General features: G+C 40.5%; 1 protein-coding gene across 1 annotated transcript in view; it reads right to left on the reverse strand.

The window, feature by feature from the left end:
* The window catches only part of col6a4a (collagen, type VI, alpha 4a), a 70081-nt gene that overhangs the window by 3060 nt on the left and 42740 nt on the right, over positions 1 to 24281 (reverse strand). Inside the window, 28 exon segments of the mRNA XM_042489514.1 lie at positions 25 to 46; positions 1367 to 1515; positions 1968 to 2621; positions 3696 to 3786; positions 4492 to 4985; positions 5782 to 5793; positions 5888 to 5924; positions 6015 to 6050; positions 7012 to 7074; positions 7167 to 7229; positions 7586 to 7621; positions 7737 to 7787; positions 7996 to 8058; positions 8176 to 8238; positions 9686 to 9748; positions 10970 to 11032; positions 11151 to 11186; positions 11652 to 11705; positions 12807 to 12872; positions 14745 to 14807; positions 15472 to 15525; positions 16362 to 16406; positions 16569 to 16595; positions 16726 to 16797; positions 18819 to 18872; positions 20866 to 20958; positions 23101 to 23246; positions 23425 to 23503. Coding sequence (XP_042345448.1) covers positions 25 to 46; positions 1367 to 1515; positions 1968 to 2621; positions 3696 to 3786; positions 4492 to 4985; positions 5782 to 5793; positions 5888 to 5924; positions 6015 to 6050; positions 7012 to 7074; positions 7167 to 7229; positions 7586 to 7621; positions 7737 to 7787; positions 7996 to 8058; positions 8176 to 8238; positions 9686 to 9748; positions 10970 to 11032; positions 11151 to 11186; positions 11652 to 11705; positions 12807 to 12872; positions 14745 to 14807; positions 15472 to 15525; positions 16362 to 16406; positions 16569 to 16595; positions 16726 to 16797; positions 18819 to 18872; positions 20866 to 20958; positions 23101 to 23246; positions 23425 to 23503 — 2749 coding nt within the window.

Consider the following 24281-nt stretch of genomic DNA (forward strand, 5'->3'; position numbering starts at 1 on the left):
GAACTACAGCGTCACGTGATGCACACTGGCCCAGAAAGACTTTTCCCTGTTTGTTAACATTGGGAAAGAGACCTCCTTAAATCACTGGATATTTTTGTTTGAGACGCGTTGACTTTTCAGAACGCATATTTTATAGCCATTATTAAACACGTCAAGTCCTAAAGACGTAAAATGCAATATTTTATGATTGAAGATTTGGAAATCGGTATTTCTCCAGACAAGATGAACGTGCATCGGACCTGCAGGACTTTACCGTGAGAACGCGCATGTAACTCTAAGAGTTTCTGACACAGCACAGGCTTCGTACCGGCCGTAGTAACGGATATTTTTGAATCATAATTCATCAATTTTACCATTTTACAACACATCCATACGCTGTTGGCTGTAAAGCTGTAATATAGACGTCTTACTGTGTCTGTGAGCAGCGCGGAGCACTAGATACACTTATTAACAGGTACTGAACGTAGTATTTACTTAAAGTTGAGCTGTGTATTAATACACGGGGCAATATTACAAGGCACTGCCTTTTATTATACAACACTTTTTGATTCTGTTAATTTGATTTCTCCAGTTGTGATTATGATATGATTCCCTGATAAGTTACGTTAAGTGTGTGTGTGTGTGTGTGTGTGTGTATATATAGAGAGATAGATATTATCTAATTAGCACGTAAATATTACCGTCGATTAGCTGCTGTTGCTAATAAGCTAAGGAGGGATGGTCGTGCACCGGCGCTGTTCACTCCGAGCACTCGGGTCATCTGTGTGAGCGAGCCTGTGAGTCGGAGTCAGTGCTCGGGTACACTCGGCTGCACTCGGCCACGTTCGGCTGTCGTTAATCACTTCTACGCATGCTCTATGGGCAGGTAGATACGGGTATTTTACACTTTTCTAAACCTGGAAAAAGAGTTTTCTCTGCTTCATGCACCACTGAGCAGCGCTTATAGGCATGAATGAGGCCCCGCCCCCACCGCTGTATCCAGATTTATGATACATCCATGGTTTATAATAGATCCATGGTTTATAACAGATCCATGGTTTATAACAGATCCATGGTTTATAACAGATCCATGGTTTATAACAGATCCATGGTGTAGCTATAAAGAGCTCATTCTTAAGTACAAAAACACAAAAATTCTTACTTTCAGGTGATTGTACACTAAAGAAAACAGACTAAAATTTGATTATATTCCACTTCTGCCGATATATCCCCCTGAATCCTAAACACTGGACCTTTGAATCTTTTCTAACGTGACGGAAATGTTGCACGGGAAAGTTAACATCTCTTAATAAATAACAAAAAACACTAACTGGATTATCAAACTAGCTGCGGATTCATTTTTGTGATGACTTTTGAACTGACTGACCGGCTGTCGGTCTGAATGTGTTTGTCTTCGTGGTTGCGTGTAATTCCACAGTTTGAGTTACCTGTTTGTGAATATTTGTTCTCCATTTTGTTCTTTGAGCCGGTCACACGTGCGTTTTAAGGAAGGGGGAGGATACGTGTTCATTCCCTCTGAAATAAACACAAACACATTCACGCGTTTTCGGATACTTGTACAAAAACAACAAAACAAGTAAAAGTACAGCATTCAGTATTGCAACAAAGTCAAAGTACAGAAGCATTTTCAGTCAAATCTACTTAAATTATCAAAAGTAAAAGTACTCAGGAGGCAGAAAACTTGGTGTGAATGTAATATCATTGAATGATGGGATTGGTGGGGAAACGACAGAGGGACGTCGTGTAAAAGCTCTCTGAGGCAAACTGTGATTTGTGATTTTGACTTGACTTAATGCTTAAGCACCGTTTCAATGTGGAAACAGTTTTATTATTAATATAACGTGTTTTTTTTCACCACTGTGCTCGTGTTGATGCTCAGAAACAATATGAAAGAATTCAGCTTTATGATTAATTTAAAACAAACTGATGTTTGAATGTAAAACTCTGCAGCGTCGGCGTGATCTTACTGTTGAGGGCGGTGAGGAAGACCCTGAAGAAGCGCTGAGCGTAGCCCTGCTCGTCAGCCTTCAGTCTGCTCATGTGGATCAGGTGCTGCACGACAGGCTGACTGGCCAGCTCGTCCACCTGAGCCCGGTCGTAACGATCGCCGACCGTCACCACGAACAACGCCACGCCCTCACACTTGGCCCTCTGGGAGATGTAGCTCAGCTTGGCCCGGTCCTCGTAGGCCGTCTTGGTGCCCACCACGGTCAGCACCGCCCTTTTCCTCCGGGGCTGGCTGGCCTTCAGGAGCACCTCCTTCAGGGTGAACTCCAGCGTCTGTCCCAGCGCCGAGGAGCCGCCCTGCTGCGTCATGTTCTGGATCAGGTGCCTCCTCATCAGGTTGCTGTTCTGGTAGGTGCCCAGTCCGAACTCCACCTTTGGAGCGCGGGTGCCGCTCTGCTGGACTACAGCCACCCGGGCCTGGGTACCGGCCCTGCGGGGCTGCGAGCTCACGGCCAGCTGCTCCACCACGGAGCCCAGCAGCTGCTGAGCGCCGGCGTACTCATCGGCCTGCATCTCCCTGGAGCTGTCCATCACCATCACCAGGTCCACATCCACGTCCTGAGGTGGCACCGGCTCCTGGATGAAGGCGCACTGCTCCGAGCGTTTGCAGGGGTCTAAACACACAAGAAGCAGCTCTCGTTCAGATACCCGATGAATGTTTGAAACTGTGCTGAGCCATGTTATAACAGTATCGTTAAATGTCGTATAATATGAGCTGACTGTCAGTTTATTTTAATGGTTCGGAGGTTATTTATCTCCGCTGTTTGTGTTCTGTGTGCAGATCTGGATGGAATGACAATTAATAAACTTGAAACTTGAAGTTTGACTGAGATTATTCCACTGTTGAACAAAGACGTCCGTCATGAGAATTAGCGATCGACCAGTATTGTTTCTTGAACATGGGGTTCATTTGTTGGTGGGTTTCCATCACAGGTTTGCAAAAAATTCAGCAATATTTTAAAAATGCCAATTAAAAAAAATGGCAAGATGATGGCTTTTCCACTGAGTGATGTCATGTGACTTTTCCTCTGGCGATAACATCCCAGTAACCATGGTGATGGATGTTCAAAACATCAGCAGCTTCTATTGCAGCCACCGCACTAGCCGTCATTATTTCCAATCCAAGGCCACGTAGGCGTGTTATGGAGCCGTGATGGAAAGGGATTCAAAACTTTCTCAGAGTTATGTGATGCAATAACAGCTTCTGTGGCTCCTGCTGCATCATGAGGGAGCCAGTTCATACTGACAGCACACAGACACAGCGTCATGTGACCTCACAGCATCATGTGATCTAGAAAAGACTAAAAAGTGTTTCCATTGCAGTTTTGCCAAATATGGCTTTTTCGTTTTGCCTGAAACACCACCTCGTGAGCGTAATAACATTTTGGGGGTAAATAGGAGTTTTTTCAAAATTTCAAACGTTTCCAATCGGGGTATTTTACAATTGCAATTTCAACTTGAGGGTTAGTGGAAACCCACCTGGTGAAAATCACCTTGCTGAACAAAACATTTAAGTATCATAAATGTTTGTTTACTATATAACTTACTTTCTGCCATAATCCAAAATTCAGGGGAAAACTCTCATTGACCAGGGAACCAGGACGTTATTTCCCAGGTTGTCCTACAGAAAAACATCATCCCTGCCGCACTCTGTATGAATCAGACTGCGTATGAGCCTCACAGCGTACCGTAACAGATCGCACAGGTCTTGACCTTCCTCAGGTCAGCAGCCGTGTCCCTCCCCAGCACTGTGAAGACGGAGCGTCCCGAGTCGTCCGCCTGTGAAGGAACAGCAGCAGTCGTTAATCACAGCTCTGAGTGCGGCTGAGGTGACACGAAGATTAAACAAAAAAAACACCTCACTGATCTCCAAACACATTTCTTCTACTGAAATAATGACAGCGTGGCCAATAAATTTGAGTATCACAGATCACATTACGTCACCCACCAGCAGGAGCTTTATTAAGCCGCAATGCATTATGGTGGTTGTAGGTTTTCTGCCTATTAAGCAAAGCCTTTTTCTCTGTTTTCTCTGGTCAGGTAGCAGCAGCTTCAAAAGTATTTGCATTTTTCTGCTGCAGAGACGCCAAAGTTTAATGTGTTTAACGTCTTTAATGCTTTCAGGTATGCGTGATGACATCGCCATCATGCACGTGAGCATATGATGTCAGTTGGTGAATTTTGGAAACTTCTGGAGCGAGTGCCAGCTCGTGTCACTGGAACAGAGCTGGTTGTTTGATGTGTTGGTTGGTTGGTTTTTGATGTTCAGTTTTTTAGAAACACTTCAGAGTGAACAGGTTCGTACAACATAATTAAAAGCAGAAAGACGTTACAGCGGGCGCCCCATGTACAGAGGCTACGTTCTCGCCGCAGCATCCGCAGGTTCAATTGCGACCTCGACCCTTTGCCATTCCCCCTCAAACAAACTGACAAAAAAAGCAGAAGAAATTCTAACTGTTCTGAAAGAGAGAAAAATCAACGTACCTCCATCGCTCGACTGATAGCCGGAGCGTTCCTCAGAGAGACGACTGCCGGGACGATGTTGAGGGCCTGGTACTCCATCATGGCCGTAACAATGTCGTTAACATCCGCTGCGGGGCCGTTAGAGAAGAAGACGGCCACCTTCCTCATCATTACTCCAGCTCGGATGCGTTTGAAGATGTGCTGACCGACGAAGCGCATGGCGGCGCCGAGGTTGCGCTGTTGGGACGTCCTCTCCAGGGCGATGCTCTTCACTGATTCGATCAGCTGTCTCTTGCGGCGATAGTCCTGGAAGCGGATCAGGTGCTTGGTGTTGGCGCCGTAACCCACCACGGCGACGCGAGCGCCCGTCGGACAGTTGCTCTCGGCGATGGCGATGTCGTCCAGCAGGGAGAGGAGGGCGGTGCGCTGCCTCTCGAAGGCTGCAGGGGTCACATCCGAGGACATGTCCAGACCGAACACCAGCTCTGTGGGGTAAGCTGGACACTCGGATCGATCTGAGAACCAACAAAGAAGAGTTCACCTAAAACTAAAGAGTCACATCGTTTATTGGAGAAAAGAAGAACTCCGAGCTCCAGTCATCGGACGTTTCTACCACCAGAGGGACAGACGTCTGTGTCCTCGTCCTTGTCAGACATCGGTCATAGATGCCGTTTGTCGTCATGTATTGTATTAATGTTACTACACTTTTGCTTTTGAAGTTTTAGAGCAAAGTTTCGGGATGAAATTGATATTTGTGAACCTGGATGTTTTTTAATGTCTCTGCTTTTATCTACAAGCTCTGAGCAGCTCATCAGGATGTCCCATTTCACTTAAAATCATGTCTGTATGTATTTATTTTTTCATCCACTGTGAAAAAACTCTGAATGAATATATAATAATATATATTATAGGCATTTTTACACAGTTCATATATATACATATAAATATTTGAATTTTGTGTTTGTTTGTTACAAACACAAAACACGGGACGTCTGGTTCTTGTGCGTAAATGTACATTTCTAATTCTACTGTATGTCTATATCAAATAAACTATCACTATAATTGTACTAATAACATTTAGATATAATTGTCTCATCACAAACGTGACCGACATGCACAGAGCTGCACCACCAGCATGCCTGTACAAATACATATTTACTGTAAATAAACCACGAGAGATGATTATGAACGCGTGAACCTCCATCCAACATCAACAAGCATCGATGTGAAGAAGCTGAAGAGGCTGAGACGACGAAGGTTTGTCTTCTACTCACCACACTTGTGTTGTAATTATCAAATGGAAATACGTACCAATGGAGCACGCTGTGTGGAGGAAAAAACAGAAAATATCACTCAGAGTTTCATCACTGAAAGGATGACGGCGAGCGCACGTTGCCTCAGTGTGTGTGACTCTCACCACAGTTGTCTCTGATGTAGGTGATCAGCTGACACTCCTGAAGACAAACGGAGAAGACGTCATGTTTAAATACGGACGCCGGGATTTAATATCTAACTTTGTATAGTTAGATTTAAGGGGGACTTACAGTCATGCCTTTATGTCCAGGAAGACCTCTGGGACCCTGGAAAGAGTAGGAGAGGCTTTATTAACCCTTTCTCTTCATCAGTGGTCCATACTGGTTTGACTGTTCACTTTCACACGAGCAGAAGTTAAAGAGATACTTTGCTGATTTTTAACCAGTTTCGTATCATAAAAATGCGGGTCGTACGAGTCCGTGAACTCTGTTAAACGTCCCTCCAGAATACCTTTATGGTCACTGTGCACGTAAATACAACGAAATTGAGTCGCATCAACTGAACGGAGCTCAATAAAGAAGAATAAAGAATAAGAATAAAACAAATGGAAAGCGATTTAATCATATTACATCCTTTTATTTCTCACTTCTTTAATCCCTTTAAACCCCACCTTCCCCCCTTTTTCAATCTGTTTTTATGTTTTTACTTTATTTAATTTTAGATTATTTTTATTGGTTTTTTTTTTTAAATGAGCTTTTTTTAGCCACACAAACCCTGTCCAAAAAAATTTAACAAAGTTTTATCACCCTTGTGTCCGTGCTTATTGGAGTATTGCTGTAAAGGATCTAACACTAACTATCTAACTAACTAACTATCTAACTAACTGTCTAACTAACTATCTAACTATCTAACTAACTGTCTAACTAACTATCTAGCTATCTAACTAACTAACTAACTAACTATCTATCTAACTAACTAACTAACTAACTAACTAACTATCTAACTATCTAACTAACTAACTATCTAACTAACTATCTAACTATCTAACTAACTAACTAACTAACTATCTAACTATCTAACTATCTAACTAACTAACTAACTGTAGGTTTTTCTATGTCTTGATCAAACGCCACAGCCCTAATCAAAAGTTGTTTTTTTTTAGTTTTTTTAGAGAGAAAAGACGGTTTAATGAAAAGACGGTCTCCTCAGCAGTGAAATACATTTTTAAGGTAGTATGCAGAGTGAAGGTGGTTTTAATGATGATGATGATGATGATGATGGACTCACCCTGTGTCCTGAGTATCCTTGCTCTCCAGGCCTGCCTGGTTCTCCCGGCCTGCCTGAGTTCCCCTGCGTTCATCGGACAAACCAAACAAAAGTTATCATGAAGCAAAAACACAGATTTAAAAAAAAGATCAAAATCGCAGTTAGTCAACACTCACGCCGCGTCCTCGGTTCCCTTTACGTCCTGGATGTCCTCTGGGTCCCTGCAGGCCATCCTCACCCTGAACACAACAACAGAAACGCAGCAAATTCACAAAGTGCTTTCTGTTTCTCATATTTTCCTTCTGTATTATCTTTGAATATATAAACACCGAAACATTAACACAAACAGTCGACTTTCACTGTCGGCGCAGAATAAACACAGATCTTATCTCTCTCAGGGCTCCAGAAGCATTTGGAGAAACACCAGCATGCACATAAATTTAGTCACACTTTATTCCTGTTACTGTGCGAACGTCTGATGTAGCTTCTGAATCTAAAACATGAGTCCTGAACGACTTAAATCATTCGTCTCCATCTGGGTCGGCTTTGTATAAAGTTGTTAAAATGAATTCACAGCAAGTGTAAGTGGACTCACCGGTAGACCGGGGTAACCAGGGAAACCAGGATCTCCCTTTAACGAGAAAGTACCACAAGTTACTATTAATTTAAAAAATGCACCATATTCTTACAAATTATCTGACAGTTTAGGATTTATGTTTCTGAAAAGATGGAGGACAGTTTCTTACCTTTGCACCTTTAGATCCTGGAGGTCCGTAACCATCTCTGCCGTCCTGACCCTGAGACAGTCAGACAGACAGTCAGTCAGTCAGACAGACAGACAGACAGACAGACAGACAGACAGACAGTCAGACAGACAGACAGACAGACAGACAGTCAGACAGACAGACAGACAGACAGACAGACAGACAGACAGAGGCACAAACATCAGATGCACAGTTTATATTATTTTACATACTATTATATACAAACACTGCAGCGACTTACGGGCATCCCTCTGGCTCCTTGTGGTCCTGGAACACCTTTAACACCTGGATCTCCTGGTTGACCCTTGAACAGCAAAAACGCTCAGTTTTTATTTTCCTGTCACGGAGTATTTTCGCCCTGATCTGATTTAATCTGATTTGAGGTTAAACTGGTGACATGTTTCTGGGTAAAGTCACACACCTTCTGCCCGTTTGCTCCGCGGCGTCCGGCTGCTCCCGGGTTTCCAGCCAGTCCCGGTCCACCCTGCAGGAAACCAACAGAGTCAGAGAAGCTGAGCATCCTTGTGTGCATACCCAAAAAATCATGGTGTAAAAAAGGCCACCGGCAGCGGGACCTCTGTCGGGCGGGTGGACGATATCAGGCTCTAGGCTTTTATTTTTTATATTATAGCCATAATAAATACTATAGCTTTTTCACAACACTATACTGTTATTCTGCCTGGCGACACTTTTTATTTCCTCACTTAGCGTTTTGGAAAGAATCAGCTCTGAAAAGTTATTTCTGGCTCTGATTAATTTAACGACCTCCACACATGGCTCATAAATAAAGATAATTTGAGGGCGGATCACATCTATAAAACACATGGATTGAAAATAGCTACAATTATGACCAAATATTCTCAGTAACATCTAACAACATATATTTACTTGTCTGATCAGATTTGTCCACTTTACAAATCTGATCAGACAATATTCGCATTATTTTCAGTAAATAAAAATAACTAAGTGGGAACGTCGATGACTTTTTCTGCCTCCTAACTGGAGCCAAAAACCAGATGAGTCCCAGACGTCAGGCGGTGACATCATCTGTCAGAGTCTGCATGATTTGTGACACGTGATAATTAAGGCGTCAAATGTGACAACCACAGAATTAACCAACACTTCTCGCACTCGTGAAGTGAATCTGATGAACGTTTAAGACGGCTGAGAATCTCCAGAGGGACAGAAAATCAGGTTTAGGATTGAACATTTTTTTATACATCCATTTTGCTAAAACTTTTAAGATATTAAGATAAACAAACAAAAAAAGTTAAAGTTGTATTCTCTACATTTATATTTTAAGTAAAATGTTCTGAAACTAATTTAACTAGGTTTTCATTTCATACAACAAAGGTTACATTTGGAGCTACCACTGAGATCATGTCCTCTGTATTTTTTCAGGGAAATTTCTGTGCATTATCGTGTCCACATATTTTTGGCCATGCAGCATAAAACAAGACTCAGCACAGTAACATGAACGTGGAGCCAAAACCTGATGTCTCCTACGGTCCCAAAAAAGGACCTGCCGGACCATCAAACCTTCAGCGACGTGTCAGGAATAATAATTTTCATGTTATTGAAAAAAACTGAAATTAATTAAACGTGTAGAACATGAAGCATCTGAGGTGACACTTTATTTTAGTGGTCCATTTTTTTATTTAATTTTTTTTGTAAAGATATGAAGGTCAAAAGCTAAGCAAATAAACACGTTGAAATAAATTAAAGATAAGATCAAATAAAATAATTCAATGAATGTAAATAATAAATAAGTAAAAGGGAAAATTAAATAAGAAAATATTGGAAAAACATTTTTTAGATTGCAGACAAAGTTCAACACATCAGAGTGTGTGTCGTCCTGTCAGCTGGTCTGGGGTCAGTTCAGTTACTGTGTAATTTGTGAAGAGGAGTGAAGGTCGAGGTGATGAACTGACCTGAGGTCCAGGAAGGCCAGGGATTCCTCTGGGTCCAGGTTGACCTCTGACCCCTCTGGGGCCCTGCAGGGACAAGACGAAATAATTAAGATTTTAAAACATGTCTCTGCTTCCAGTCTTTGACCTGAGCTGAACTCCTTGACTCTTCCTCTACCTTCATAATCTGACTTTCTGAGGCGGGAGCCATTAATCTACGTTTACATAAAAGATAAAATTCCACTAATGTTACTAATTTTATACAGTTCATGTAAACAACATATTCCATTCGCATATCCAGAATTAGACTTTATTCCAATTGTAGCATTTTGCTAGAAACCTGAAGGACATTATTCATTATTTGGAGATGGATGCATCTCACGAGTGTGTTTTATGTCAATCACAGCTGGTTGTATGTAGGGCCGAGTACCGAAACCTGGTGCCATATATGACCAGTAACTACCAGACCGAATCAAAATGCAGATTTGGGCGGCAGAAGTGCGTGGTCTGCAGGGATGGAGGAAGAAAGAATGAAGGTAAAAAGGTGTGTGATGGTAATGGGTGACATTTGAGCAGCCACGTCTGCAGCAGAGTTTAAGACTGGGCGATACGGCTCTAAATATTCATTCATTTATTTTCTATAACCACGATACTCGCCATGTATCTTGATATTTTGAAACATTCATTAAACTTTACCCATGAGGATTCATTCATTTTGAGCTGGCAACAAACCAAGAGCTCTGCAGTTCATATTTTGGTAATATTTGCAGGTGCACTGGAGCTCCGTGCTCGCAAAATGTGACTAAGTAGTCGCAATCGGAGCTCTGATACAAACACACAACTCATCTGCTCATCATTGCCACTCATTAAGTTAAGTTGCTATGGCAGCGTCGTTAAACCTGATGATTTATTCTTTGTAAGCTGGAAACAAACTAACAGCTCTACAGTTGAGATATTAATAGTATTTGCAAATCGCAGTAGTGCTCCATGGCCACAAAATGTGACTAAAATGTCAGAGTCTGGAGCTCTGCAAAAGCCCTGATTTGTGTGTGTGTCTGAGAGGCAGAGAGCCGTAGAGGAGAGCGGAAGAGCCAAAATACCGGTGGCTCATAAAAACGAAATGACAATTTCAACTTTCTGTTCACAATATAGTTCTTTTATATATCCCACGTGGAACAAACTGCGCTATCTCTAGTGAATTCGATATATCGCCCACCGCTATTTCGTAGGTATTGTGTATTTTTTTGAAAAAGTGCAAAACCAGAATATTCTGTGCATGTAAACATCATCACTGTGCTGATTGCTCACCTGTGGACCTGAAGCACCTGGACTGCCTTGGAGTCCTGGATCTCCTGGCCCTCCAGTTACACCCTGCAAGAGGACGGACACACACACACACACACACACACACAAACAGTTTATAAAAGCTGTTTACTGGTGTGTAAAGCAGAACTAACAGCGCTGAGGGTTGTTGGACTTCCCGTCCTACCTTCCCACCGGGCGCCCCTCTTCTTCCATCTGGACCCTGAGCAGCACAGAAACAACATATTTAAAGATTTATACAGATATTTAGTTTTTATGAGTGATTTATTTATCACTATGCTGTTATCAACAGACTATGAAGGTTTTATCTGATAGACGTTTTGGCAGAGTCGTGAGCAGGCAGAATCTGAGTGTTTGTGCCCATGTAAACTTTGTGTTAACGCTCCTGTCAGTTTCTCCTAATTGTGTTTTTTAACAGCTGCGTACAATCAGAAACACAATCAGCTCAACAGCCATTAAATGTATGTCCACAAAAAGCACATTTTCTGAGCTCTCAGTGTACATTCTGTGTATAAATACATATTTTTTTAGTTATATGACTTAGACATCACAGGTCAGGGAGGGGACAGTATCAATACTGATTCTTGTAAATATGATTTGTTATTATATTCTGCACAAAAACTAAAGAAAAATTTGATCACAATAGAAAAAGAAAAAAATATCTCACCGGGTTTCCAAGGACTCCGCTCTCACCTGGCCGCCCGTCCTGTCCAGGTGCTCCCTGCGGAGGTAAAAACGTCACATTTCAACAAAGCGATCAAGGATACATTTCATTAATAAAATATGATTTCGGAGTCAATTACAGAGAAACTCAGACTTTTCTCAGAATGACAAAACATGCAAGTAGATGAGCTGATGATGGTTTTGGAACAACTGTTGAACAACTATGATCAGATTAAATGATTAAATTAGGATTTTAAGAAGTTTCTCGCTAAAGAGACGAGAGTCACTGCAGTCGGGAACAAACGCAGCGGCGGTGTGTCCGAAAGGGTCCAAAACTGATCCAAAATTGAAATGATTCAAATGACTAAGTTCATTCAACAACTTTTACAGAGCTCAACCTCCAACTCATCCGATATTATCTTCGGCAAAAAGCGACAGACCACATAAGTGCAACCAGCGACATCATCGCCGAGGCGCGGTCGAAGGTTCGGTCAGCGCTTTTTAATGCCGTTACTTCGACACACACTCTATTGTGTGTCTGCCACAAAACAGCTCGGCTGAATATTGTTAAACATTTACATGTGTTAGAACGAATGACTCCATGCGACTCCAAAAGGATTCGGGAGAAAAACGGTGGCAAAAATGCTTATTTAGCTCATGAGACAGATTATTTTTTTCTTTCTTCATAATTATAATTCTTTTCTTTTTTCTCTGTGTTCTTTATTTGGTTACCTAACTTTGTACTCTGTTTAAAACATGAAAAATGTTTATAAATAAAGAGTTTAAATTAAAAAAAAAAAAAAAAAAAACAGCTTGGCTGAACGTCATCTAAAATTTGGATTTGGTAAAAATAAACCTATGCTTTGATCGATGTTTGAGCGTCATTCTGAAATCACATTTTGCCGTCCAATAAAGCATCTGCTCAGGACGCTGAGTAACACAGCACCAGCTAGAGTCAAAACACATGATCGGTTCACGTCTCTGCATCACTGGAGCGCTGAGAAGGTGATCTCTGATTTTTAGCGTGACACAGGCGTCAGTCTGTCGCTTCATGTCGTCGGCGTCCGTTAAAAACGACTTGTGTGTGAACGCAGCATCACCTCCGCTGCTGCTTCGCAGCATCCGCCTCAACACGGATCCAGCGTGCGGCGTTTCTTACCGGCAAACCAGCGTTCCCGGGCTCTCCTTTAGCTCCCGGCGTGGTGTTATCAGCTCCTGGTTCACCCTGTCAGACGAAGCACAAAGTCTCAACTCCATCAGTCCGAAAAGGTAAACTCCTGACAGTGTTGAGTTTCTTAGAGTGGAGCCTGCAGCTGTGATCCAGCTGTGTTTGACAGCAGCGCAGAGCTGATATTACAGTTACTGACCCCGAAACTTACTAATGATCTTTCGATTTGACACAGAAGAGACACAGAAGGAGCTGAGCTGCAGAAAAGTGTGTGTGTGTGTGTGTGTGTGTGTGTGCGATCTGCAGGCCTCTCAGTTTAAACTTCGGCAACAAACTTTGTGTTTTCACGGCAGACTGTTTGTAAATGTCATCAACGAGGCGACAGATGACTTCGGCTGAAACCTGCAGGACGTCAGGATCTGCTGATCAGATGTTTCCATGTTTAAAGATATTTTGGGGGAATTTGTTCGTAAGTCGCCGTGAGGGTCCGAGGACAGATGGATGTCGTTTGCTGTAAAACTCTCTGAGGAAAACTATGATTTGTGATTATGGGCTTTAAATAAAACTGAATTGAAATAAAATTGAACTGAACCGAACTTTTGTGAAGATTTTGACCGTGGCTTTTCGCCCAGTACGGTCTTCAGTTTAAACCAAACAGACGAGCCTTCATTAGAAACATCAGAGCTTCTTTTCCCTCCTCAGAAACATCCGAACATGCAGACTCAGCGTGTTTACTGGTGTGTCCATGAGACAAATTTCACCGTCTCAACACAGGACTTTTGTTTTTGGATGGATGTGGATCATCTTCACTTTAACAGCCACGCTGCATTTATGTAGCAGTAGTCACGTCTTAAAATCTTCTACTGAAGTGCTGCAGTCACATGCATTCAGAGAGAAAATCAATCTCACAATAAAACAAGGATTACGTTTTAAACAGCTGTAAAGTTCATCTGAGTCTTTTCAGGCAGAAATTCCTCTCAGGCTCTGCATCACCTCCAACACCCTAACATCACATTTCTTTTTTTTTCCAAAATGATGAAGAAAAGTTGCTCACTGTGAAAATCGAATGTAAATTTAGTTATTTCTGGTTGTACATACAATAATTTTAAAAAGAGCATTCACACTGTTCAATTAAAATGGATTTTTTTCCGGTTCAGTTTAGCAAACAGCAGCAGTAGATTTTGTGCTCGTAGCCGTAAATATGGGTGGATTAAAAAAAAAAGAAGAAGAATTTAAATAAATTTAAAATCAAACTTAAAACCGACAATTTCACTTTGGCTTTTAATCAAACTTATTTTATCTATTGACTACTTATTTATACATTTTAGCCTATTTCACAGTTTTACTTCTTCCCACATAATTTTATTATTTTTAACATATTTATTTATTTAAATCTGTGCTGCTATTCTGTCATTCACCTCTTATTTACAGTTTGAGTATTTTACTTATTTATTTTTTATTATTACAACTATCATTTTATATTTTTAAATTTATTTGTTTATTTATTTTTATCTTTCTATTTTTAGCTTTTGTCCTGCCTCTGGTGTTTTTACTCAGTTCCTGGTTTTAACCAGTGCTGTTTTTGTTTTTTGGGCTTTTATTCACATGAATGTGTGTGTGATTGAATTGTCATTGAATTATGAGTCAGCATGAGGTTTAGAGCTAAAAAAGTACATCTTATCTCAGGGATTTGTGTTTCTTTAAAGGATTTATTTTGAAAGGCGTGCTCAGTGTCTTCCTTCCTGTTCTTTCAGTTGATAATAAATCTTAGAAATAAATCTGTCGTATCTCTGTAAACCACAAATCCCTAAATATTTCAGGAATGAAGAAAAGATTAATTTCTCTGCTGGACGTGTTAACGGGATAAAGACACGATGTGATCGAAAAAAGCGACACTCCTGGAGGGAGAGAGTAAATGTTTGGACTCACCGGATCTCCTCTCAGTCCTCGCTGTCCTCTCAGCCCCGCCTCCCCTCTGATACCTGGGATACCCTGAGGACGACAGTTCAACCTGTCAATCAACGGCTGGAGGTCGGAGGTCAACGCCTCCCAGCTGATGAGGCGTGACGACTAAAGCGGCGATCCACTGAACTACAGAGAGAAACTTCTGCTCTACAAACCGACAAGATCCAAACTTTTAACAAAACACATAAAATAAATCAATTAACTAATAAAATAGTTGTCTGAAAAATGATTAGCTAATTGTTATTTATGGACTTATGATATAGATGTCCCAAATTTGATGCACATCTAAATTTAAAGGTACCTTATAATACCTATAAAATAACTAATTATTCTGTAATTTCATTTTTTTAAATAATAATAATAAAAACAACAACAACAATAATAACTATAGGTAGATGCAATAATAGTCACAGCAATGTTAATATGCATATGAACAAGTTATTATAAATATATTATTTTATGTTTACATATAAGGTATTATGGATCATGAATGTCATGAAATTATATATTAACAACAACAAAACACAAAATTCAAACTATAAAAGACTCACTATTGTATCCTAACTAACTGCTTCGTTCAGAAGAGCTGAATGAAGATTTTTCAGACTGTTTATGATGTTTTGGTTTTGATAAACACAGAAACATTCATCACACAAAGAGAAAAGTTTAAAGGTGTAAAACGCAGTTTTACTGGGTTTCCTGGGTCTCCTCTCAGTCCTTTCGCTCCATCTTTTCCCCTCACTCCCTGCAAACACAGAAGAAAAAAAACAACATAAAAATTCCTCCAATCAGCTCACTTCCTGAACACGCCCGCTCATTTCCTCCGACTGAAAACAAAAACGGTCGTCCTTATCTCAGCATCACCTGATCTCATCAGGGCGTCACATTCACCCCACATGAACTGTTGATTTAATGAAACGGCCTCCTGCGCCTGTGACAGTCTTAATCCCCGAAGTTATTATAAATCACAACTGTGGCTCCCCTGAACTGTGCATGTAAACACACTGACTGAATCTAACGTGTCAGTTTGAAAACCTGTGCTGTACTTTCTTTCACACAGTCTGTTTTATGGATGTGATATATACACAGTATATATATATATATATATATATACATATGTAGAGTATTATCTTGTGTGCTTGTGGGGGGTTAACGGATCTGATTTCATGTTCTTGTTTAGTCATTATGGTTTATTATTCATTCTGTTTTTTGTTTGTTATTCATTCATCAGTTCATCATCTGGGTTACATGCTGACTTCCTATCGGTTCCTGCCGCTCTGTAGGTGCGGCCACATCTATAATGTCTTTTAAAACCGTGAAGAAGAGTCGTACTGGTCGAAACATGTTGGCTTTTTTGATTTAGCCATTATAATGAAGGCTCTTAAATGTTATTCCTCCATGTTTTTTGGATTTCCTTCCTGTTTATCTTGTTTTCCGTTTGGCACGAGCACCCGTTCAAGTTTTTGACCTACGTTTGATTTTAATTTACAGAACAACCAGTCATCTCTGTTTTTCCATCTCTGGGTAAATTATTCAGATTAAAGCAATAACTGATCATGACGTGATTATTTCCTCTCGTACCTGTTCTCCGTTAACTCCGTCCAGCCCGTCGTCTCCTTCTTCGCCCTGCAGCGTTGGGAGAGAGTCAAGTGTCACAGCTGATTTTCTCCAGGTTATCTAATTTGACTCTATCTGGACTTTAATGTTTGTCCAAACATTCCTCTGCACATAGAGCACATTACGTTACGTCCTGACTTTATTACACTCCAGCAGCCCTGAGTCACTCACCCTGTTTCCTCGGCCGCCACGGTAACCCTGCAGACACAAACAGAGACAGAGACTGTGAGACACACAGCTGCTCCCATCACATCACATGCATGATGACACGTAACATATGATGACAGATGTAATTAGAAGTGCTCGGTGGCTTCGAGCCGTGTTGTACCTTCGGTCCTCTGAGTCCAGGACAACCCTGGACCCCCTGAGGTCCGCTCGGTCCCGGACGTCCTCGCTCGCCCTGCAACATACGAAGAGTGTGAGACATGATGAAGCACATGTGAGTCCAGAGAAAGTGCTGCTTCAACTCTGACATCACCACTGTGAGACTTCCTGATTAAAACAAGTTATATTAACAGTGAATAATAATATTAAAACATTGGGAATGGAGGAAATTGAAATTGAAATTAAAAAAATAAATAATAGATTTTTTTTGGCCATTTTTTTGTGATTTAAAAAATGTTGGTGCTTTTTCAAGAGCACACTTTGGTGAATTTTAAAAATTATTTTTTTCGTAATTTTTGAAGAAAGTACTTCTAGTGTTTTTTTTCTTTTTCTTAAAATCTTTTTGGCAAGTTTTCAAGAAAATATTTTGGTGATTGTGTTTTTAAGAGAGGACTGCAAGAGCAAACTCATCCAACTGGAAGCTGAGTTGCCAGTCCTGCAGGAAGACAACAGAGTCCTGACGACAACCCCGTCTGAGCTCAGCAGCAAGTGCAAATGAGCCAAAGACCGAACATGACAACGTGACAAAAGCATCGATGACCTGAAGGAACGCAACAAGACCGCATCCACAGAAATCCAGGTCCTCAAGGACAAACTGAAACCTCTGAGCGATCTCAGGGCAACTTTTGACATCATGGCAGCAGAGAAAAGTCCTGACCAACAACAATGACGCTCTGCTGAAACAACTTCAGGAGCTGCAGAGCGCTCCAGAGAAGCAGCTGTGGAGCAGACGCACCTCGAGATCAAGTACGAGATCTCATCCTCTATCCAGGGCAGCAGGTCTCTGCAGTTACAGACTGACGAGCTCCGCAGCAGCCTCCAAGGAGAAGTAGCTCTTGCTAACAAGTACGACTTCCTGAAGGTTGAAGAAAAAGCCTTGAAACGCCGATGGAAAGCCCTCCGCAAAGAACTCCAGCAGCTCCAGAAAACGGCTGACAAAGAAAGAGCTCTGGAGGCGAAATGTGAGGCGATGAGGGCAAAAAAGGACAAAACCGCCAGAGAACGTGACGCCCTGCAGCAGGAACTCTCGGCCAGCTCGGTCCAGGGGCCACATATGCAAGGTGGCGTGATGCCAGAGGCCAGCAGCAGCGGCAGCAGCAGCAGCAGCAGCGGCAGCAGCAGCAGCGGCAGCAGCAGCGGCAGCAGCGGCGGCAGCAGCAGCCCTGTGCAGCCAGTCACTGCAGCCCCACACAGGTCGGGTATCTGCCTGAGAATCTCGAGATTCCTCAGGTTTCGGGACACTCAGGGCTCAGCCCAAAGTCATAAATTTGTGACTTAATTTGCAAGGGTTTTTCGCCGGGTGCTTCCGTTTCTCCCACACCCAAAAAAACATTGTAATATTTAATTAATTTGTTATTTTGGGTTCTCTCTGGGTGTGCTCCCGTGTCCCCCCACACCCAAAAAAACATTGTCAAATTGTATTAATTTGTGACTTTTCTATCGGGTTTACTCCAGGTGCTCCGGTTTTCTCCCGATCTCCCTTCATTCATTAACACTTTTTTAAAAAAGTTCAGTTGTAAGGGTGAAATGTAAAAATACAGTATTTTGAGTTTGTATTTTTATATTTTTCCTGATCATGTTTTGTCAGAGGTTGTCTCAAACTGTTCCAAAACACGCTGAGGATGGTCTTTTCGTCTTGATGTTTTTCTGAGAATTGAGCAAAAATATAACATTCAGAAGTCTGCAACAGATAATTACTCATCTGAGTAATTTTGGGGTTTTATTATAAGGTCCGGGAAAAAGAAAACATAATCTAAACGAAGAAAAGAGGTTCATTTTGAAGTTTTTATGATTTCGTGACACATACAGCAGTGAAATCTTTGACATCGCCAGTAATTGAAATATATACAAGAAAACATTGTCTATAAAGGCTGGTTAAATTTAATGCAGCAGAGGAAAAGATGTGCTAGGGTTAAACTGTATATTACTGATTGTTTGAAAATGGAAAAAACAAACAAACCATGAAGCATCTCAGGCTAAAATATGAACTTTGAACGGGGTGAGTAAATATGTTGAAAGTGAATGACGAACACTTACAGCGACGCCCTCCTCTCCGGGGAACCCGGGGAAACCCTTCTGTCCGGACACGCCCTGTTTCCAAAACACAACAGCAGCTTCAGCGGCACGAAACATCACGCTTTAAAAATAAAATCACCTTTTAACTTCTCTGTTTCCTTAAAGGACAATAAAGCTAAAACTTAAAGTGTTACTGTGCTGTGGAAGAAACGTGGATAAACTAAGAGGCCTTCGATCTTTCACCTCCTTTAAACTTTTCTTATAAATTTACATTTTGTTTTATATTTCAAAGAGCAACTTTTGTCTCATGGACTGTTATGTTTCACAGCTTTTTGCTAAAACGTATTTTAGACCCGTCACAGATGACAAATCTCAGTCTTGAGATATTTCAGACTGATTAAAAAACGTTTTAACTGAAGCTGTGAAACATTGTTTTTTCTTGAGTACATCAAATGCTGAACCTGCACTTCACTTTGTACTTTCACTTCATATATTTAACAGCTGCAGTTATTTTACACATTCAAATTTTACATGAAAAAGTTTCTAAAACTCGACACACGAAGTAAAGGACAGCAGCGGTTAAAGGTTTTCGGTCGTGACCCCTTCACAGTTAAATCAGTGTGTAGTTGTGTGTCCTTGTGGTGTTTCAGAGAAACACTTTTCTGAATTTCTCACATGGTTTCATTTAAATAACTGAGGCTGAAATCATCAAATAATTCAGCAAATTCACCAAAAAAAGCAAAGGTTAGAGAAAAATTACAAAACTGAAAAGAGCTGTTTCTTCTCTCTCACAGTTTCTCCTTCGGACGAAACACGAACTAAACCAGCGAACCGTCTGTAAAGTACTTTGACTGCAGATTACACACTGAATGAACTTCATCATTTTGGTTCCAATTATAATTCACTTAAGAAGGTTTATCAAGTATTTCTTCTTTTTTTCATTAAAGTGCAAACAGAAGACGTTTCAGTTTCCCTCCCTGGATTTCACTGCCGGTGCTGCCAGGAGAAATATCTTATTTTTAATGAGACAAAGAAAAGACGACTGTCAGCACCAAAATTCATCTGCTGCTGGTTTATTCGGAGGATCCCAACAACAGCCCAGAGAAAATCGTGGATGCAGTCTTTGTCAATTACGCCTCAAAGAAGCTAAAGCATCCGTTCCCTCCACCTTTAACTAACTCTGACTGTCCGAAACTTTTTTTTTTAGACTGCTGCAATTCTTTCAAAATGTTGTATTTTACTTAATTTTATGAATTATGTTTTTCTTTATCTCGTGATTTTTGATTTGAAGCACTTCATTTTGTTATAAATTGTTTTTAAATGTTCTTTTCCACTGTTTCATGTTTATTCTGTTTATTCTGTATGAGGAACTTTGTGCTGCATTCGCCGTATGCAAGGTGCTATATAAATAAGGTTTATTATTATTAGTATTAACTAAAGTCTTTACTTTAACAAGGATCATGCATGAAAAACATTCATCTCAAAAAGAGAAACGATGACTCATACCAGATTCAGCTATTAGCTAGTTTACATCTGCAGTCCCTGAGCAGGTACAAACAGGACAAATACCTCACACTAAAACATTACTAGTATTATTAGTATCATCTGGGTCACGGCTTCATTTTACTGGAGATCGTACCCGGTGGCAGACAGAATTGCATCATAAACGCTAAATAAACTCTTAACACCAATAATGTCATGAGGCTATAACATTATGTGATCAACATTTACTTCATGATGAAAAGTTAAAGTTATTAAATGTTTCCACGTAAAGTGAGTGATCTGTGTGTGTGTGTGTGTGTGTGTGTGTGTGTGTGTGTGTGATTCCTCTCCAAGAAAGACAGCATGTGAAACTTCGCTCTGTGTGTCCGTATTTATTTAACTCTGACCTGAACTCATGACGCGTCACACGTTGAAATGTCCAAAAGTCGACTCGGTGCTTACTTTATGAAGTCACTGCGAGTGTCTGCTTGCTCGCAGCTCCGACCTCCTGATTACTTCTGACACTTTTTCCCCAAACATTCCTGACATCATGTTTAAAGTTAAGAGGTGTGTGTATTTCAGTCACCTTTGACCCCGGGGGGCCCCGAGAGCCACGGACGCCCTCGTGTCCCGAACATTTGCACATGACGCCGCAGCACTCGCGATCCGACACCGAGTCCTGCAGAGACACAGAGAGCGGAGGAGGAAACAATCAGCAGAGAACGATGCACATTTCCTGATTATGTTTTTATCTGGACGCTGTTTACTTCAACAAACAGTGAAAGACTTTATGGAGTTTAATGTAACAGGAAACAGCTAAAAGACCCGACTGCTTTCTCAAGTTCAGAGACTGTTTCCTTGTTTCAACCTTCAATAAAATGTTCATTATTAGACAAATAAATAAATAAATAAGGTATTATTATTTTTCCCCACTGCAAACGTAGTTTTGCCAAACATCTCCCTTTAGACACTTTTTATTAATGCAAAAAAATAAAGTAATCTGCATATATGACCAAGAAATCTAAAATGCAAAAGGGATTTTTCACTGGAGGCTTTTAGTCTTCATTTCTTGCAAAAATATAAACAGTGATTTTTTTTTTAACAAACACAAATAAGTCAGAATCTCTACCTGCAGAAAGTTTTGGCAGCAGTTTAAAAAAACTTTTTTAATGAGCACTTCAAAGATATCTTTTATCAGAAGCTGGTTAAGTTAACTGGATCCTCTTTATTTTCTTTGCCTATGGCTACTCCTTTAACATGCTGAGTAATTTACATATTTTCCTTCGCCAACACCCTGAGGCTTTTCTCTGGTCTCCATTCCTGCAGACGGACGTGCCAGATCAGGAAAACCTTTTCTAAACTGATGAGTTTCTGTGATTGTCATCACGCTTCAATCTTCCTGAGATAAGATAAGGCAGAACTTTATTCGTCCTGGAGGAAATTCTTCTGCAAACATACGAGAGGATGAAAAGCAGCCGGGACCTCTCAGGAGGCGAATTATTCTCCACTTCTCATTCTCCGTCAGTTCATCCTCAGCTGCGATCTACTGCACAAACGTGTGAAATTACGAGATTCAAAGTGTATTTCCAGACAGTTCAGGTGCTGCTGCAAAGACTTTGACGTAGTGAAAGAGATCAGCATTTAGTAGAGCCTGTGATGTACCAGCTGTTAAAAACGTTTGGGGTACATGTATGTAGCCAGGCCTTCCTTCAAATGTTTATTATTATAGATTTTATTAATGTATTTAGTTTTTTATTACTTCATTTATGTATTTATTTTGGGTTCTACTTTGGCTCGAGTTAATCGATAATAAGGGGCATTTGTTGTTTACTTATTTTAATCTCCTTTTTATCATCCAAACAATATCTTATCCTGTTTAACTTCACGTATTGATCTTAAATCTGAGGCCCAAATAAATATGTGCAGAAACGTGATTTTGCACAATTTGTACACAAACTAGATGTAAAGGTAACAAATGTAATCTTTGCAGTTTGTTACTTTTTTTGTTTTCCTGCCAAATATTATTACAAATTTGACCAGGAGGGTTTTTCCCCCTTTTTTCAGTGTTTCTGTTTGTTTCTTTTCTTCAAAAAAACAATACTATAAGTATCACTGTTGCCTGTAAAAATAATTTTATGACATATGCTTCTAATTTATTTTGACCTTATTTAATCTCTGTCCTACTTTAATGTTAAAAACAGAAAATGATGTATGCTTTGCTCCGTAACATCAATATCACCACATCAAAACTTACAATAAAAAAACAACTTTTGACCAATAGGATGAATTTATTTCAATTTTCCCCAAAATGAACTGACATATTTCCAGATTTTATTTTAAATTTTTTTCTCTTTTCAAGCGATCTGCCCAATCAGAGAGTTTAATACAAAACGAATCACTCTCCAGTCGACAGACACTGATTTGTAAAACTATTGCACTTGTTAAGATTTGGAGGCATTTTATGAAACTTCAGGAAGAGAGAGGCTTCAGAAGTCTACATGTCTTAATCTTTTGGTCACAAAATAATTACATATATTTCCATTTGCTGTTTTTCCTTTTCTTTCTTTTGGAGCTTTAATAATTGTATAAATAGCATTTTTATTCCCTGATTATTTATGTTAGACCTTCAAATACACCCAAAGTTTGGTAAAGATGATATCTTGCTATAAATGCTTTGTAATGTACTTTACATGTTTCCGGTTTTGTTTTCGCTGTCATACATGCAGCAGGAACAAAATCTAATAAAGACACTAGTTTAATAAGTTAAACTGTATTGCAGTGAAGTGAATGGAGTGCTGTTTGATGGTTAGCAGTGACTTACGATCTGTTTGAGGATGGTGCTGCCGACGCTCGGCATGCCGATGCTGAGAGGAAGCTTGTAGCCGAATCCTCGGCCGAACTCCACCATCTGCAGCTGCGCGGGGTCACGGACCCCCTCCAGAGCCACCGTCAGCAGAGCGCTGACCCCTGCAGAGAGGTATCATCTATGTTTAATTCATTAATACAAATGTCTGAATTAGCTGCTACTGTAATGCAATAAAATATTTATTTTAAATCATCTCACTGATAAAGCAAATATAATGTAATTAAGAAATGAAAACCGTAGTCATGTTTGATCCCCACACTAAAACCTCTCAGTTTTTACCGGACTGTCGCAGCAGCTCTGATTCAGACTCCAGCGTCATCACGTCTTCATCGAGTCCGTCAGAGAAGATGATCAGCACCTGAGGGGCGAGGTCGGTCACGTTAGACCGCTAAAACTACATCTGCTGTCCTCAGTCTGACAAATCTCTTCATCCATCACACCATCGTTCAACCGAAGGTGGAGACACATGTATATCAATGCTAAAATGCAAAATGTTTGAGCACTCAGAAATGAAGAACAGACCAAGTGTCTAAGCATCACAATATTACATTTTTCTGAGGATAACTGATTTTACTGGATTATTAAAAATTCACTTTTAAAGAGTGAACGTAAGGAAAGATTGCATAGGGATTTAATAGTAATCATAATTTTGCATATTCTGATATCCATGAACTTACAGACTGGATGAGTCACACATCTCTGGAGTTTCGTAACTCTAAAATGTGTCCGACAAAAGTCTAAAAGACTGGAGGATTACCGCCGGCCAACGTGCACTTCCTAAAACACGACATGGTTTGTTTAATCTCACGTTGGCAGCAGATTTGTGGTTTGGCGTCAGAGAATGTTTGAGCAGTCAGTTAAGTGTTTACAGGGTCGACAGCTTCAGGCCGCTCGCTTCTGTACGAGGAGTTTAAAGGGTAAGTTCATTATTTTTTCAACCTGGACCCTAATTTCACGTTTTTGTGCCTAAATGACTAAAAACTCTCTTCCTTTTCTCACTGCTGTGTTTTTATCGGTGAAACTGTCTAGACTGACCCTTTAATGTTTTCTTTTTAAATTCAACTGTTGTCTGAAAGCAATTCTTCAGCAGTGGTCTGTTACCAGAAATTCACATTTAACTCAAACTTGTGTCACCT

The sequence above is a fragment of the Plectropomus leopardus genome, chromosome 7, assembly GCF_008729295.1.
Source record: "Plectropomus leopardus isolate mb chromosome 7, YSFRI_Pleo_2.0, whole genome shotgun sequence".
Taxonomy (NCBI): Eukaryota; Metazoa; Chordata; class Actinopteri; order Perciformes; family Serranidae; genus Plectropomus; species Plectropomus leopardus.